Below are 18,790 nucleotides of genomic sequence, written 5' to 3' on the forward strand. Positions count from 1 at the left end.
ATATCATGTGCTTACACTTACATATATGATGTACACTGCTACCCCAATTGATGTACTCACTATGAAAGATATACTTATGATGACAAAAATTAAATTATGGTGGAAAATTTGGCAAAATGAAGGAAGTTTGCCAAATTTTATTTCCCAATTAGCTACTTATACTGTTTGTATGGTAAATTTACTAAACTTTTATCCACCAACCTGCTTTGCATGCTGAGCTTAAGTCATGCCAAACTTTTGTTCTTTATGGTATGTACATTTTAATAGTGTCGCAGTTCTAAATGAAATAAAGATCTGGGTGTTAGGTCACTTAGGTCATGTGTTTTGCTTATTTTGCAGTGACTGTTCTTTTTTTAAGAGTATCTCAGCCTAGCAATTTTACACTTGTTTTTGCTTTGTAACTCCATAGCTGTTACGCTGATTTCTTTTACACCATTACCACTACTACAATGGATTACCCTATGTACACACCAATTGTCATGTTATTACCATGTGCAATTTAATATGCTTTTATCTGTGTCAAATTTCAAGAGATTATTTACTTAAATTTTGACAAAGCATACAAGAAAGAGGAAATATCTTGGTGTAAGCACATCAAATAATATTGACATTTACGCATATAGGAAAGTATCGATATGGTTCCTTAATATGATTTCCTTGCATTAAGAAGATTGCAATTATTAAGACTTAAGATGAAAGGTAGGGGCAAGGTGCAGATGGTAGATGCTTATTGGAACTCCTAAAGGTACACAAGGTTGTTATATTGCAGTGTAAAATGATGGTTGTATGATGTGCATTTACCTTTAAACTGTGGTCAGGAGGGCAGGTAGGCAGGTGGGTGGGTGAACGGGTGGGTGGGCAGGCAAGCACAGGAAGGCAGGCAGGCAGATCATAAATCAGTTTGGAAATTAAAAGCAACAACTCAATATTGTGACTTCTGTGCAATTTTTCAAAGTCTTAACACCAGACTTGATGTCAGATACATGAAGTTTCTTCCATGAAGGTATATTAAGTCACATAGAATATTTCTATGATTTTAAATGGCACATAGGCGGTGGAGACGGGGGGGCCAGGGGGACCATGCCCCCCCCCCCCCCCCCCCCCCACTTTTATGGGACACTGTTTGCAAGAAAAGATCGAGATACTCTAATAGAACAGTCAGGATCTGGATACTCTAATAAAGCAGTCACAGTATTAAGAGAAACAGTGTAGCAAGCTACTTAGTACATATGTGTAGTTATAAATAAGGAGATATAATTGGTGGAGAGCAGCTATTGTCAGCAGGCTATGACTTTTTTTTGGTCTTCAGCTTACAGCTGGCCTGGCCCCCTCACTCTTTGGCCTGCTCCACCGCCCCTGAAATGGCAGCATTTTGGAAATCTTATTTTCTTTGAGGATCCCTACTCTACAGTACTGAATGATTAAGTTGGTTGTACATGTAAGGAGACCAAATCAAAATATTGATGTTTGCTAAAACAGGTCTCAAGACATGTTCAGTTACCGTATAGTAAAAAACTTTGGCGGTAAAAAAGTGTGACGAAACCCGGCCCTCTGTTGAAAAAATTGGCTGAAAAAACTTTAGCGATTGAAATAATATTCACCAAAGTTTTTACTGTACGGTACTGTACATAAAGATAACAAGAAGGTGCATGTCAACTCATCAGTTAAGTAGTGTATTAAGTGTATAGATAGCTATCGTTGTTGTAGCAGTACTTTTGTAGCTACTGATCTAACGACGTGGTAGCAAAGGCGTGCTTCGTTATCTCTTGCGATGCAGGAAGCAACCGTATTTACTTTTCCCGCAGTGACCTCCAGTAGCAGAGGTTATCACGTATATCAAAGTATTTGGCCAAATCCATCGCGAGACGATGAACTAGCTGACGTGCCGGAAGCCGGTCAGAAATTCTATCCCAAGGAGTGCTTACAACAGTGGGACAAATTCCTAGGAAGATCTTCAAAGTCAGCTCAATCTTTATTGTGTGGTGGTACGAGCTGACCTTCATCTCAAGTTCTAGTTACTCAATGTGCTCATGTGATAATCTAAAATAATTGGTGAAAAAAACTTTGGCGAATTGAACGCTATTCGCCAAATTCGTCAAAGTTTTTTACTGCTAAAGTTTTTTACTATACGGTATATTTAAACAGCCAGAGAAACCCACTTCTATTTTTGTGATAGTTCATATGAAAATATTATAGATGATTATATCTTGGGATTTAACAAATAATGTAACTTGTTATCACTACAGTTTGGCGACACTCCCTTAATAAAAGCAGCACAGAGTGGTTGTACACAAGTAGCAGAACTGTTACTATCAAAAGGAGCTGAATTAAATAGTGTTAACAAAGTAAGCCTTACAAAAATATGCTGTATTGTGTTTGCATTTATGTGGTAATTTTACAAGCATTGCTATAGTGAAGAGAACATAGTTTGATGGGTACACTGTATATCAAATACAATGTACTAGACTTATTTTAAATACCTATGTGTGAATGTATGTACTTGTGATGTAACAATAAACTTAGCTTGGATTAATGATATTATCATACAGTATGATAGTACTGTATTAGGGATCATGAAGGTTTTGGCTTTTTTGGCCAAACATATCACCCTAAAACCAGCCTCACAATACCTTCATGGAATCTTGGTAGTATTGGTTAGGTATAACCAAACCCAAAAGTGCCTTCAGTACAACCTGAAACACTTCCCAAAAAGTTGCTACGAACTTTTAAATTTTTTATATTTAGTGGAATTTTCTACTGGCTGACTTCCTGGCTGACTGATTGACTGATACCTTCAGACAAACATAACTCGATAAAGGCTAAGGCTATAGACTTGATTTTTTCACTGTTTGATGTCACTTCAGCTCGACTGGTGCCTTTTGGCATACTGCACAGTGTGTACAATGCATGCTTCATGGACTTACCCGTGTCCTCAATTGTGCCTCATTTATCTTTGCTGACAGAGCAAGGTGTTGATTCTTGGTAGTGCCACATGATGGTAGTCCTGGACGATACTGAAAATAATGCTATTCGATATATTGCCAAGCTTATATTCACGATATGATTAAATGTTGAGTATAATTAGATTTGTCAAGCAGTGAGACTAGTGACACATTGTTGCATCATATTGTATCATAGAATGTAAAATGATGGCAGACAACAGCTGGAATTTGTCCATAATCGAATTGCCTTTCCTTGTAGGTATATAGCAAGTGCAAAAAACACAACCACTAGTCAGATTTAATTAGGTGATATAGGCAATATTGGTGATTATATATATATTATTGTCTAGAAGATATTCTTGTGGCTCTATAAGTTACCTCAATACGATATATTGTGTAGTTCAATATCGCGATATTGCCAATGTATTGAATTATTGCCTAGCTCTACATGATGGCTTCCCTACGTTTCACAGGAATTGTCCAAATTTTTCGTTGTGGCTGATTGACTGCAGAGGTACTTCTCTTAGTGTTTCTTTGTTTGTAATGCTGCATGACAGGCTAAACATAGCTGAAAATGAAGCATAATGGCCACTTCGCTATTTCAGTAATTTATATTTGGGATGCACGTTCAGGTGAAAGCAATAAGCTTGGCACCATTGTTTCCATTCTATTGTATATTCATGGGTACACCAGTCATCAAAAAAGTAAACAAACAAGTATAAAAAAATTTAAAAAATTTAAGTCCGATTGTGATCATGGAAATAAAAAGTAGTGAAACAAGTAGAGGTTGCCTACACCTGAAGATATACTAGTGGATATTTTAAGTATATCTTCAAGTGTAGGTGAACTCCCTTGCTTCACTACTTTTTTATTTCCATGAGCCATAAACAAACTTAAAATTCCTTATGCTGGTACATATATATGCACTAAATATTATCAGTTTAAAAGATGAATTAGCTACGGATCCAGGAGTGAAACAAGAAATATGCATGATAGTATTACAACATTTCCCTGTGGAAAAATCCCTACATTGGTATGTCATAACAATTATTTTGCTCAATGCCAAAGTGGGATTTTCCCACAGGGCTATGTTGTAATACCATCATTCAGATATCTAGTTATTATCACTTTGGTGGTTGACACTTGTATGTATAAAATGATGACTATTATACTCTTTAGGTAGGTAAAAATCCATTACTAAATGCAGTGGAAAGTGGGAACACAGAGATGGTAGAACTATTGCTGTCAAGAGGAGCTGATTTAAACACTGTGAATGATGTAAGCTCATACACCCATATACAGTGGATAATAATTTGCATATCCCTCAAAAATGCATACACATGATCATGAAGGTAGAGTTAATGAATGTTAAACCCACACCTAGTGCAGGCCAGCTGTGAATATACGACTGTTTTTGCAAGATTGTTTTTGTGTAGCTATATATGTGCTATGTTTTTCTGTACACATCCACATAACTGAAACCATTTAATGGTAAGTAGCCATTATGTGCAATAAAGGATAAATGGACTATTAAATTTGCACACAGGTATGCTTTGCTCTGAGGTGCATGGCCTTACAGACTTACTGAACAACCTTCCCAATGGACTCTATTATAGTAATTTAATCACTGAAAGCACTTTGTTAGCCTCCTAGGTTGATCAAGTGTACTCATGACTCAAGAAAATAGTGCAAGCAAGTGCGACATTGAATTTGAGCATTACTGTAGGTATTGTTTTATGTCACAAGACCACCTCTTTAAAGACCATTATTTTCATGTCTAAATTGCAATCTTGTTTACAATGTATATTTTACTGCTTATTGATGAGGTTCATTTGTGTACCTGACATGCCTGGAGTGATATGTGACTGTATTTTGGAAAAATGTTCCAAAGCGCACATTAGAAGTTTCGAGATAAACGGTTTTAAAGAATTCAAGCCAGCATAACTCGCCAAGGATAGCAAGCACGTATATGAAATTTACACAAGAGTTATAATATCAGTCTATTACCTTTCAAACCACTTCCAGTACTTGTAGCTGCTTGTAGAGTTTCCCACCAAGTAAGATGGAAAATCTGAGCAGTTGAACGCGTGAAGTAGTATTACGAATGTTCAGGAGGGTGGGGGGCAAGAGATAAACTTCAAAATGGAGGCAGACCACGATTGAAGTGCAGACACGAGATCACAGGACTGTGTTGGCTTCTTAGTGGCTGATATGCAGCAAAATCAACAGAAAAATCGTTTGACCAACATTATCAGGCCATCCACGAGTAAACCACTGATTCTTGCCAAGCCAGGCCCTTCACAAGGCACAAAACCACCATTCGAGCTCTCCACACCACCCAGAAAAGATGTCTGTTAGAACCAGCCTCGAGTAGTTTGAGTGGTCAAAACCAGTAGTACAATAGTGTAGCTATCCACTGGTTGTGTTAGTTTGATTTTTCCTGATGTGCAATTTGGAATGGATTTGTACATAACATTATCTATACGGCTGCCAGAACAATAGCAACTATGTTATCCATAATTAACACATACAGCATGCATTAATATAGTTAGATAATTGTAATTGCAAAAGTTTAAAGTTGGCAGTTTGCAGTACAGTTACTCTTAAGTGTTGAGGTACAGTATTTGACATTCTCCATACCAATAAGACCTTCCTACAGGGTCAACCACACAATTTAGGCATTAAATTAGCATGGCTTAATGGTGATCTTTGTTCGGAGGCAGTCTTTACAAAGAGATAAACACTAGTTGAAATCATAGTTCATCATTCCATTCCACAATTCCATTCCAGTTCACCAGTCCAATCCATTCCACCACCATTCCATTCCATTGAAACCAAATGTCCCCAGGAACCAGGGTACAGTATATGCCATATGCATGTTTACTATGCCCACAGAAGGTTGCGAATATGACCTTTAATTATTGAAAATGTGAGTATGTGTATATGTGTGTATACCTCTGAGTTGACAGTATCTTTCAGCACTTATGCAAAGCTTTTATGCTTAGAGCATCCAACATGTGAGAAATGAAGGCTGTGCAAGCCTGTGTAACTTCTCCTTATTCTGATGTGGTTTTTTCATAGATTTGAAATAAGAGTCCCAAAAGTCTCTGAAGGCATTGAGACCACCTTTTCCAATGCATTAAATGACTGAATGGCTAATAACTACATAACGAGCCTCATTGGTTACCAGGAACTACCAATCTCTTCAAGTTGAACTACCAATCTCTTCCTTTCATATGTGTATTATATAAAAAACTCTCTTGCAATCAACACTTAAGAATTTATGAATAAAAACAGTCTAGAAGATACTTCTGTGTATTATTTCAGTGGCGGATCCAAGACTGGGGGAACGTGCCCAAAAAACCCCTAAATATCAAGATACTCTAATAGAGCAGTCAGTCAAATACTCTAATATAACAGTCAGCACACAACATTATTGAGAATCCTCCATAGTTGCCGAGTATGAAACAAACTAACATCTGCAGCACTATCCCATGCATGGGCAAACTTAGCCAGCTAAGGATATTTTGAAAATGAAATGCAAATGGTCTTGTGTACGCTATTCTTTAGGTCCATATATATAGTTATAGCTAGCTATGACTGCACACAACTCTTGATCACAGAAAGCACTATAATTTGGATATTTGTGCATAAAACTACTCTAAATCAAAAGTTTCAGTCCTGAAACATATCGCATAGCTAAAGCTGCGCCCCCAGACCCCCTGCTCCATATTCCTACTACCTTTGTATACCCCCTTGCCAAACTCTGGATTCGCCCCTGCATTTTGTAAATTAAAGCAATTTGTTTGGTTGTGGATTCTTAGCGGTGCTTAACCATGAAAAGCAACTAATTACAAAAGTAATAATGAATCATGCAATCAAAAACTATAATCAATAATGGATAGTATAAACTGGGTATGCAGTTTTTTGGACATCAATGTACAGTAATTGTTATTACAACACTCGTATATTAGCTAGTTTGATAAAAGAATTAATATGTTACTGTATGTAACATTTTCAGTTGACAGGTGACACACCACTACACATAGCACTAACGTTTGGTCACACAAAAGTAGCAGAATTGTTATTAACAAGAGGAGCTGTTTTGAACACTTTTAACAAAGTAAGTGCTAACAATGTTACCTTTGTGTATCTTAGATCAAAGGACAGAATATGTACATTAAGATTTATCATACCATATAAACTAGTCATAAATAGTCAGTTATTGTCATGAATAAGATATGCTTGTTACCAACCCAAGGCAAGAACAAAATTGATATCAAAGTATTGGTATTAGAGTTATACAGTGGAACCTGTCTATAATGGTCACCTTGGGACCAGATATATCTGGCCTTTATATACAGGTGGCTGTTATAGAGAAAACCTGTATAAGGTGGTCAGCAGCATTTTAGTGGCTATGGCCGTTATAAATGAGTGATTATTATTAAGAGGCTCGCGCCAACTGCAATGCAGTAATATTTTAGTACAGAAAGGACAAGGTGAGCTTGTTATGAATGTTAGTTATAGCTATTGAATACGTTTAAGCAATGAAGTCTGATAGATTATATAGTATTCATTGAAAGGCAGGAAGTGTGATAATTGTGTATTAATTGAAATGGTGCCGTAGTGCCAGACAGTTGGCTTAACAAGCCACCATAAAAGGTAGCGACCGCTATATGAAGGAGAAAGTTATGTATACAGTGATTCATAGGCGAATTCTTGGTTGGCCGTTATACGCGTTAGACAGGTGACCGCTTAATGCAGACAACAATGCATACATTTGTATGGGAAAATATTTGGGACCTCGTGTCCATGGCCGTTATGCAGAGGTGACCGCTTAATCCAGGTGACCGTAACACAGGTTCCACTGTACCTGCAAATTTACAATTAACTGACTTCTCTCCTAATTATTGCTGTAGAGATTTGGTATTGATAGTTTTCTAAGTGTTTCTTCATACTGTCCAATACTTCATTCAATGCAGTAGCAGTCAACTTCATGATTATCAATTTTCTTTTACATTATAAGTATGTTATATTTCTGTTCATGTAGGATGGAAAGACACCTATTGATTTAGCAAGATCTAATGCAACATCTAGAGTTCAAGTGGCTAGACACCAAAATAAACAAGTTGGTACAGTATACTAAAAATAGATCTATTAATGCAATAACAACTCAACTGTAGAAAGAGGGTGTAATTGTGAATAGCGACTAAAAAGTATCAAAGTACATATTAGTTAGTCACTGGACTATAGTATGTACAAGTTGAGCTGCATGGATCCAGAAAAAAAGCCGCTAAAAATTAATAGGGAGTTTTTTACAAGAGAGTTAAAAATTTAGCCAACCAGATGATAAGTGGTGACAGCAAAGGTATCTCAACAACAGATGTGCCCATTTTGGTTCCATTTCAAGTTCGGGTAAGGGCTGTAATGGACACTGCAGTTTTGTGGCTTCCCCATAGGAAATGTATGGTGAAAATTTTGATTGGCTGTAAATACTGTGTCAGACATTTGAGTGAAAAATGTTGAAATATTTTTAGCAAGTCAAGCAGTGCTACAAATGAGCCAAATTTCAAAATCATGTGTAATTGCATCCGTATGTTATTAAACATTTCTGAGGATCCAGCTCAACGCATACAAACTATATCTTTGTGCAAAACAAATGACAATAATGCATATAACACTTTCACACCTTACTTCAAAGGTGTATAAATGCTATATAGTGCTGTTTTCAGTTCCTAGAAAAGCAAGAAACGGAAGTAATACAGTTGATTCTAAGTTATCCAACCCTCTTTTATCTGAAATTGGAAATGGCTGATCTATTAGAGTATTTTGAGTACATGCATAATATGTTCTATTAGAGTAGTTCTGCATATAAATGTATGGACTTTAGTTATCTGAACCATCCACTTATCTGAACACTTTTACCATTGCTTGAGTCACAATGGGGTTTGGATAACTAAGGGTAAACCGTATATCAAATATATATCCCTCCTAGGAGAAAGTATTTTTTAGACCATTGCTACTGTAATTGTGCAGATTATGCAGGCGTCCTCTTTTCAAGTGTCGTGATTAACAGGTTTCAGTGTACATGATTGTTTTGTAGTATTAAGTTGAAAGCTTGCTGTATGTTCATGAGCTGAGGTGTCAAAACTGGTAAAGATCACGTGAATTCCAGTGGAGATTGCAAAATTGGTGCTACATGTAAAATAGCTGTCACGTTTGTTTATTTGTGGTACGCATTTTTTTCATTTTCTTGGCCATGTGACTCACTACCACGAGTCTTGACATTGGTGTGGTAAATACACCATGGGTTTTACACTGTTTTCCTCAGGTCTTTAAGTGAAATTAATGTAGATACCATCTAAGTTCATAGAGGAAATGTGTGCTATACGTATATTCCATACTGTGCTAAAGTGTACTACCTTTTCCACCAAAGTCTGCTTTATTTTCCTTTGTATGGCAATAAAGCACACTTTGTGTGAATATGACACAACCATAAACATGATCCACAGAGACACTGGAATGACCACAATTACCCCCACTAACAAAGCTGTCAACAACATTACCGTAGCAATTAACAACAAATTAATGGTTATGCACACAAATATTTGTAATCCCACCACAATAATTGTACCGTTCTGTCTTAACTTATTCATTAAACTGTCCATCATTGTAAGTCCAGCAACTTCTTGGTTAGATTCAGTGGCTGCTTGATATTGACACCTTCAACTTGCTGCATTGATCGCCACACTCGCAAACAATGATTAAATAGCTATGCAAACTGTTTATTACTCATGTAAACCATAGCTATCCTTCCTTATTCGTTCTTCTCTTCCTCCTGTCCTATTACTAAGTGAATTCTGGATCTGACGGATCTCAAATCGTGTGATAACTCGGTGTTATTGGTTACTTATGCTAATCACGAGTATAGAGACTAGTTTTCTTATTGCCATCATGGCATTATAGGTCGTGATAAACTGTATTAAATGGTTAACTTCTTCTTGATTGCAACTCTGGATTCATGTATTAAACCAGTTATAGCACTGCTTACGCTCATGCACTACGAAAAATATAGCACTCAGGTGTGGTCTCGAGTCAAATATAGTTTTCAGCTTTACCTCATGCTATATTTGTATGTCAACCATACTATATTTACTGTATTGCACTTCCCGCCATGCATTAACTAGTATTTGTATTATATTGTGTACTCCCAAGCATATATTTTACAAATGATGATTCTGACCACTGTAATTAGTGTTAGCTATGTATATTGAATTCTTATTAAATTTTTTAATGAGGTGTGATATTTAATTGTTGCATGCATGTGTGTTGATATTTTGTTTAATTTATGCAGAAAAAGGTTGTTAGTGATCTCCAAAAAAGTATTGATAAAGCTAAAGCGAAAGGTGGAAAAGTACAAGTACGATTCATTAAAGTTCTGTTTACTGGATCTGGTGCTAGTGGCAAAACAAGTTTTAACAATCTCTTAATGAAAAAGAACATTGACAAGGTACATCATAGCACCAGGGTGGTTCAAACTAAGCATGCCATATCTGTTAAAAAAGCTCTTGTGGTGGGGTCACAGCAAGCAGGAAACAGCAGTGTGATCTGGCTTGAAATGGACAATAATTCTGAGGTAACCCACATAAGACAGTTACTACTTTCATCCAAAAAGTCAATATCAGAAGACACCAGCAATCAGTCATGTGATGAACCTGTCCAGGTACCTAAACATCCTAAGCCTACATCACATGGTGTCACCCATCCTAGCCCTTCTCGCTCAGTAACTCAATTAGTCAGTAAAAGAGTTACTAGTTTGTTTTCACATGCACCTAAAGTCAAAAGCAAAAATTTGGAAACATTTGACACCTTGGTAAAAAGTGCTCTTCAGGGTAGTTCTTCACATTCAATGGCAAGTGAAGTTACTGTCAATCGTGGAAAAGTGCTAAACATCATTACTCTACTGGACACAGGAGGTCAACCTGAATACATACACCTTCTACCCACTGTTAATATACACCCCATGATAACATTTGTGGTTCATGATTTGTCCAAGAACCTTGAAGACCAAGTGTTAGTGGAGTACAGTGAACATGGCAAACATGTGTTTGAACCTTATCACTTGAAGTACTCTAATTTTGACATGATCAAGTTTCTCATGTGTACAATTAATGACTCTCTAGAAAAGCCATCACACCAGGTTCCACAGCTAGTCACAATTCCTGGTAAAAGTACCAATTGTTATCTTTGCTGTGTAGGAACTCATGCAGACAGAGTAACTCCAGAAATTATGCATAACACTGACAACAAACTAACTGCAATGGTCGAAAGACTTGATTGCAAAGCCTCAGTGTGGTCCAACAAAGATGATGGTGTGCTGTTCTCTGTAGATAACACAACCGCTGGAGATGACAACAATGAAGATCCTCTTGCAGAAGTTATCCGCAATAAGATTGAAGTATTAGCCTCAGACAAAGATGTATATGAATTGCCAATAACTTGGATGTTGTTTGAGCTTGAAATACGCCAGGTGTGCTCCAACCACAACAAATCCTACATCTCCATTCAAGATTGTATTTCCATAGCAACTAAAAGTAATCTCATCAGCCATGCAGAGGAGATCAAAAGTGCTTTGTTATACCACCATCTGCTAGGAGTTTTGTTGTACTACCCTGAAATTGCTGGTTTGTGTGATTATGTTATTGTTGATCACCAGTGGCTTTTTGACAGACTCACTAGTATCGTGCGCTTTACTTTTAAACAGTCTTCTAATATAAAAGCTGCAAACCAGTTGAAATACAATGGCATTCTTTGTAAGGAGCTAATAGAGGATTTGAAATGGGAAGAAGAATTAAAAGAAGAATACTTTATGTCTCTTCTAGTTGAGATGAAAATAATAGCTCCAATACGAAGACAGGTTGGTAGTGGAGTGGACTACTTTATTCCCTATGTACTACCAAATTATGCTAGCTGGTCACAAGGTGATGGCATACTGTTGCAGTATGGCCACCTTCAAGGTGAACCACTCTTGATTCAGTTTATGTCTAACCTTCTACCAAGAGGAGTATTCTGTTGTTTAGTAGTTCAACTTTTGCAGCAGTTACCAAACGGATGGGTCCACCTTCACAGTGAAAAAGATACTTATCATTCATTCAGTAACTTGATCACATTTCGTTTGCAAAATGCGTACTCTTTGTCATTAATGGACAAACTGTCATTCCTAGAGATACAAATCAGACATCCAGAACTAGATTATTACCAGCATTGCCCCGTACACACCACAGTGCAAGGTGCTGTTGCAAATGCTTTAGAAATCGTTTGTGAGCAATTGAGTTACAATGAAGGAAGACTTCAATATGGCTTTTACTGTCAGTGTGGTAAGATTGGGGAAGAGCACATTGCAATAACTAAATTGACTCCTCCTTTTGATTATGCACTGTGTAGATATGGAAGTGTGAAAGCTACCAAGTTGCATTATACTCATACATTGTGGCTTGCAGAAGTGAGAATGCATGTTGTCGAACTGTACATAGCTGTGCACTTACTCTGTCTCTTACTGTAGAATTACAAACACTTTGAGGAAGAAAAGAAAATGTACCATCACACTGAAGTTACTAGTGCTCCCCAAACTGGTACAAAACTTGTATTTGTTGTGTTTGTGCATTTATATAATTATCAAGAAGTACTGAAATTCTCCTGTATGTACTTCTTATTACAGTAACAAGTATACTGTTAGCCAGAATTCCAAACACATAGTGAAATGCCTCTTAAAAGTTATTATGTGACCGGATCTGCGAAAAGGGGTCTTATAGCCCTTCAAATTGCTTGTACTTGGCAATCCATAACTTGACTTGTGAGTAAGGTACCAGCCTACAATTTGGTCACTTTACACCCTTAACATAGCACTATTCCTGGATGACATTGTAAGACAGTAGGTTACACACATTATGAGTTATGACTCGTCAAACTTGGAAAGGCTATAAGTATAAGACCCCTTCTCGCAATGTTTAAAACACTGACCCCCCACAAACACATTAGCTACTGAACAAAACCCACAGTTTGCAGAATCCAGCAATGCTGTTTTGGTATGCATTGTAGTATATGCATGTCCACTTGCAATGGTTGGACTGATGTTTACAATGTCACATTGCTTGTGCTATTAAATTTCAGATCTATATATGCTTCCCAGATTAAATTTCACACAAATGCCATGATCATTAATTTTGTGAAAAATTTTATACACCTCTTTGCAATACTACTTAAGTACTGTGTTGCTATGAAAAGTCATGTATATACACTGTCTATGTGCAGATCACCAATCACCAGAGTACAAGATATTCCTAGATTACTATGAAAAGCTGTCAAACATTTTACCAATAAGTGATTTATGTCCATACTTTGTATCAGAGAAGGTTATCTCACCTTCTGATATTGAACACATTATCAAATCTCCAACTTCAGTAGCTGCTGCCAAACTGGCACTAGATAGAGTAACAGATAAAGTTAAAATTGGTGAAGTCGAACCATTAGAAAAGATGCTGTTGATTATGAGACAACGTGGAAATGATGTTACCAAAATAGTATCAACTGAACTAAAACACAAACTGGAAATGATAACACACAAAGATTCTGCAGTTCAACCTGACAAAGAAGGTACAGTACTATGTGCATTGTCTTGTAGGTGAAAGAAAGTGTTTATCAAGCATAAAATGTTTGGTTGTGGGTGCAAACACAATTGTGATTGGATATAGACAAGTTTCCAGTTCATTTACATGTCACAGTAACAAAGTCCTCCATGATTCTGGATCACAGCCTGTGTCACTGTCACAGAATGGCATAAAAAGCACCAATGCATGGAAATACTAAATTTGTGTAAGAATTACAAAATCTGTGCTATGGACTCAGCAACAGGTGCACTTCCCGTGCTAGTTTCTGCTATTGTTACCACAAATATTTGAGCAAACTCTTCCTATTGTTATTTGAAGCATAGAACTACACAGCCATTGTTTTACAATAGAATTTTTTTCTAACTGCTATTATTTTGATGTCATGTGAAACTGTGTACATTGCACAATCCAGCTTCCATGCATAGTAGAAGGTACGGCAATTTTGATTATCAACATATTGTAACTTCCCACTGCCTAAACCTATGCTAAAAAACTGAAAAACCATTCTTTGAACAATGATTGTGCCAGCACTCCCACCCATTCACAATATATGATATACAAAGTTTAGAATAGCTTGATTTGTCAGTCATGCAGTCAGTTAAAAAATAGATTCAGTCTTAATGTTTCTATTGATGTCATTGATGTACAAGTATAGTACAGTAACAACCAAACAAGTGTAGCATTTTAAAAGCTTTCAGGAATCCATGTTGTAAAGCACTAAAACAAGTGATATGATAGAATAATAAATTTTAAACTCAAATTATGTACTTATTAAGCATATTCTGTTGCTGTCATATTATACAGTACATGCACTAGTTATATCACAGCTGTGAGGGATTTGATGACAACACTGTACATCCAATGCCTAATAGCTCTGAGCAGGCCTAAGAGTTGAGAAATTGAGAATGTATGTATCAGCAAATCCACAGCATTCATGATATCAGGCATGCTCACCTTGAAGAACTAAAGAGAGCTAATTATTACCCATGAGCTAAAATATCCAGGCTTGGATCAAACCATTATTTATATGTTGCACATAATGCTTTAGTACAGTAGAACCTCGAATATCCAAACCTTAACAGTAGCGGTGACTGTTCTATTAGAGTATTCTGTCAACAGGTGAATGTTCTATTAGAGTAGTTGAAAAGGGCTCTGTACATGTTTGAATGGACTTCATTTATCTAAACTACTTCACTTATCTGAACACTTTTATGATTAAACTGGCACACAAGTGTTCGGGTAATGGAGGTTCCGCTGTATAGAAGCAATTGTGTATATAGTTTAGTTGTAATTATTTTTGTAAATTTCTAAGCTTCCAAACTCTGTTATGGGCTCTCTAAGTTAGTTAATTCCTATTTTTTTAAGTAGCTATCAATATCTGATTCAGTAACAAACCCTGTATCATAGTAATAATTTTGTACCTGGTCTTCTCATTGGCTAACTCATGCTGACACTTGGCATGTAGAAAGACATATCCAGGATCGCACAAACTATTATTTAGAGATGCTTAATTAATCATAGGATATGCTGTTACAGTTTGTTTTCAGCAACTAAACTCAGCCTAACTCTTCAAAATTAAAATACACTTAATGTTACAAAAATGTAACCAATCAAAGTGTGCTGTATCTTCCAACTGGTTGGGTTTCAAAACCGTGAGCAAACCACTTTCACAGTATATTATCTATGTGAATAAATAATATGTGAGGAGCATTGTAAAAGGGCGTATTTTTGTTCAATACCTTTTACAGTATGCAATCCTATTTCATTTTAAGAAATATGGTATTGACAGTAAATGTATAAAATGATACAGCTATGCCAAATGCAGCACTTTTTCATTATATATTTAGATTACTATTTGTCTTTTTGTACTTACAGAATTGTTGTCTCCAGAGTATGAAGTGTTCATTCAGTATTACAGTCAAATTGTAAATAGTATGTCTGCAAAAGCTTTATCTCCACACTTCGTTGCTAAACATATCATATCACCAGGAGATCAAGAAGAAATATTTTCTATTGCTTCATCAAAGAAAGCAGCCATGTTGTTGTTGTGCAGAGTGTCTTCTGCACTAGAATTTGGAATTGTTGATAACTTCTACAAACTTCTTGACATCATTGAACAATATGGTAACATTGACAGCAGAAAAGTGTCACTTGATATCAGAAAGAAATTGTCTTGCTCTACACTTGATGGTAAAAAAATTGTTTGCACTCTCGATGAAAAAGGTATGATATGTATAATTTCACCAAGTTTTATAACCCTAAACCAATCAATACAAACCATGTACACTGGTATTGGTAGCAGCAAATGTTGGGAAAAATATAAAAGGAATTTTATCTTGATAGTATGTTGATTGCTACAGTTGTAACAAGGGAGAATAGTGCCTTGTATAAAATTTTAATTCTGTTAGCCATTTTGGTTTATTGATGGCTGTAGCTACAAACATCGGAAAGTCTTCTTTGTTGAATCACTTTTTATTGCACTGATCCCTACTACTAGATTATAAAATGCCTAATGTTTCCTAACACTATATTGTGAAGTTTTGTAATGTACTTCCTTGTTGTAGTGAATTTCTTTATAATCATAAAACAAACAACATAATAAGGCTGTAAATTGTACAATCAAATGTGCACCTAATAATGTAACTAGCAAGCAGTCACCATGTTGCTATAATGTTGCAGCATATAACCATGACTATTGAGTGCTGGTTAGAAAATTGGCATAAGCAAACATGATAGGATATACTTTGTGTGAAACACCCTGAATTGGATGTATTTTGATTGTTGGTACAGTATATGAATGAATTTTATTTTTGCTTTATGACTGAGTCTTACTATTGCTATTTGATTTACATATTATTATCTTTATAGCAACAACTGATGAGCCACCAGATAAAGATGGGACTACCACATAACCATTTGTTTTGGAAGCATTATGCACAACACAGTATAAAGTAGCCTTTTTGTTAGATGTTTTGTACTTTATAAGTTTTGTTGCTGTATACAGTGGGTTTTATTCTCCATTGTTATTCAATACCATTTAGGTTTTCTCTATAGCTAGTTGAATATGGATTTACCTTCTAAACTTTGTTTGAGTTTGTAAAATTTCCTATATATATATATATATATATATCTTTTACATGATGTACACATTGTGACATGTCATATACCACAGTTGTATATATAGTTCACTGAACACTAGAACATTAAAACTATTAATAAAGTGTTAGAAAGAAAGGACATAATCATTAAGTAGGACTTTGAGAAACAATCTGATTTGTTTGCATCACAAATAAAACTGCATGAGTACATTATAGTGCATGTCTACAATATCATATCATTTTAACTATTTCCCGTCCTTACTTTGGCTGTAAATCTGCTAAAAAATATGTCAAACTAAGTATTGTACATTTATATTCCTAGCAGGCTATGGGATAGTGCTGCAGATGCATGTGGTTGTAATACTCAGTAACTGTGGAGGATTCTTATTAAATGGTGTTACGTTATATGTGGCAACTGTTCTATTAGCGTATTAATTTTGACTGACAGTTCTATTAGACTATCTCGATCTTGTAAATTTTTGGGGAAAGAATCTTCCTTGGATTCACCACTTCAGATTGAAACAATTTTTAAATAATTAGCTAATGTAGTAGGAGAATTTAAAAAAAAAATTGTTTGTTTTTGTAAATTAGCGTGATGCCCTTTTAGGGCTTTGCTAATTACTAGTAGCTTGATTGTTGAAAGTAAAAGAATTACTATACCCGGAAATAAATAGTACCATTTGTATCATTAGATAGAATTTTCTGAAGAATAACATATCCAAAATCCTCTTTGGGGAAAAAAGGCTATGGATGTTTGAAGTTTTAGGCTAATAATTGCATTCTTAGAGCAAATGAGTTTTTTTTGTGTTGGTCAAAATAACATTGATCCAGTAACTATAACAGTAATTGTAAGTTTTAAACAGTGGGTCCACTCAATAACTAAATACTGATTTTCAGTGGAGCCCTGTGAGCAAAAGAAGAAGAGTACAAAACTCAAATACAAAACACCAAAAATAAACAAAGTGGTAGCATTTTTTTGCATCAAAGAATTTTTTGCACCATTAGTGGCTAAGGGAGGCCAATCAGCACCTTTTATAGTTGCTACCTTGCTAGAGCAGTCTAAGAAAATTGCATTTTGAGACATTTTAGCTAGTTAATTCAGCTATCTAGTTAGTAAAATAATAAAATAAAAATCTGCCATCAAGTACAAGAGGATGAGAAACTAATTAAGCTTATGTTGCCTTAACATATCTTATAATGATGCTACTCCAATGTTTGAAATTGTTTTTTTTTCTTCTCAATAATCAATTTAAGCCCATTTGATAACACATGTGTTTACTCAACCTTAATTGTACTTTAAATCAAGCAAAATAATCACTGACAACACAGCAAAAACAAACTAGTGAAGTTCACTACTAATTTCTGCCACAATACTCACTATTTTTGGGTAGTGATGTTCACTATTTTTGTAGTGACCTTCACTACTCTTTTGTAGTGACCCTCACTACATAGTAGTGAACGTCACTACACAAAAATAGTCATTATTGTGGCAGACATTAGTAGTGACGTTCACTAGTTTGTTCAGTCAGTATTATCGTGAAGTGTTTCCCCTATGTATAACCTTTAATTGGCCTTACAAAGAAGAAGCAAAAGTATATAAGCCCCAAAGCTGGCCTTAGAGGCTGGCTGCCAGGTATGATGTCCAGGAAAGCTGTTTCTAGGATAGTGCATTGTGCGGATTTACTACCGTAATTTTCTTTTTATCGTTGTAAAATAATTTTCGTATGCAAAAACTTGTACGAAAATTTCTTGCACGAAATTTTTTATTAAGATCGAACTACTCTAATAGAACAGTCATTTACCAAAATATTTTTACAACGAAAATTTTATCACGAAAATTTTTGCACGAAAATAAAGCAAATCACGGTATAATCAAGAGTATATAGAAGAGGGAGGAGAGTGTCTAACTCCCAATATAATCCATACGAACACATTGTGCTCAAACCCTCCATAAATACTACAAGTACACAGAAAAATTTCGAATTTTCAACTAGAGTAGGGACCATAACAGGCCTGCCAACCTGGAAAGTAAAAAAATCTTGAGATTTCTGTACCTTTATTGTAGTATTGCAGTGTGTAGTAA

At 35.8% G+C, this 18,790-nt stretch overlaps 1 protein-coding gene across 1 annotated transcript in view; it reads left to right on the forward strand.

Annotated features, from left to right (window-relative positions):
* LOC136263580 (uncharacterized) overlaps nucleotides 1-16,771 on the forward strand; it is a 31,463-nt gene extending 14,692 nt beyond the window's left edge. Inside the window, exons 8-16 of the mRNA XM_066058201.1 lie at nucleotides 2,247-2,345; nucleotides 4,122-4,220; nucleotides 6,964-7,065; nucleotides 7,993-8,070; nucleotides 10,297-12,444; nucleotides 12,505-12,574; nucleotides 13,254-13,595; nucleotides 15,485-15,832; nucleotides 16,478-16,771. Coding sequence (XP_065914273.1) covers nucleotides 2,247-2,345; nucleotides 4,122-4,220; nucleotides 6,964-7,065; nucleotides 7,993-8,070; nucleotides 10,297-12,444; nucleotides 12,505-12,574; nucleotides 13,254-13,595; nucleotides 15,485-15,832; nucleotides 16,478-16,521 — 3,330 coding nt within the window. The 3' untranslated portion in view covers nucleotides 16,522-16,771. The remainder of the gene's footprint in view (nucleotides 1-2,246; nucleotides 2,346-4,121; nucleotides 4,221-6,963; nucleotides 7,066-7,992; nucleotides 8,071-10,296; nucleotides 12,445-12,504; nucleotides 12,575-13,253; nucleotides 13,596-15,484; nucleotides 15,833-16,477) is intronic.
* The last annotated feature ends 2,019 nt before the right edge of the window (nucleotides 16,772-18,790 follow it).

Source organism: Dysidea avara, chromosome 8, assembly GCF_963678975.1.
Source record: "Dysidea avara chromosome 8, odDysAvar1.4, whole genome shotgun sequence".
Lineage (NCBI taxonomy): Eukaryota > Metazoa > Porifera > Demospongiae > Dictyoceratida > Dysideidae > Dysidea > Dysidea avara.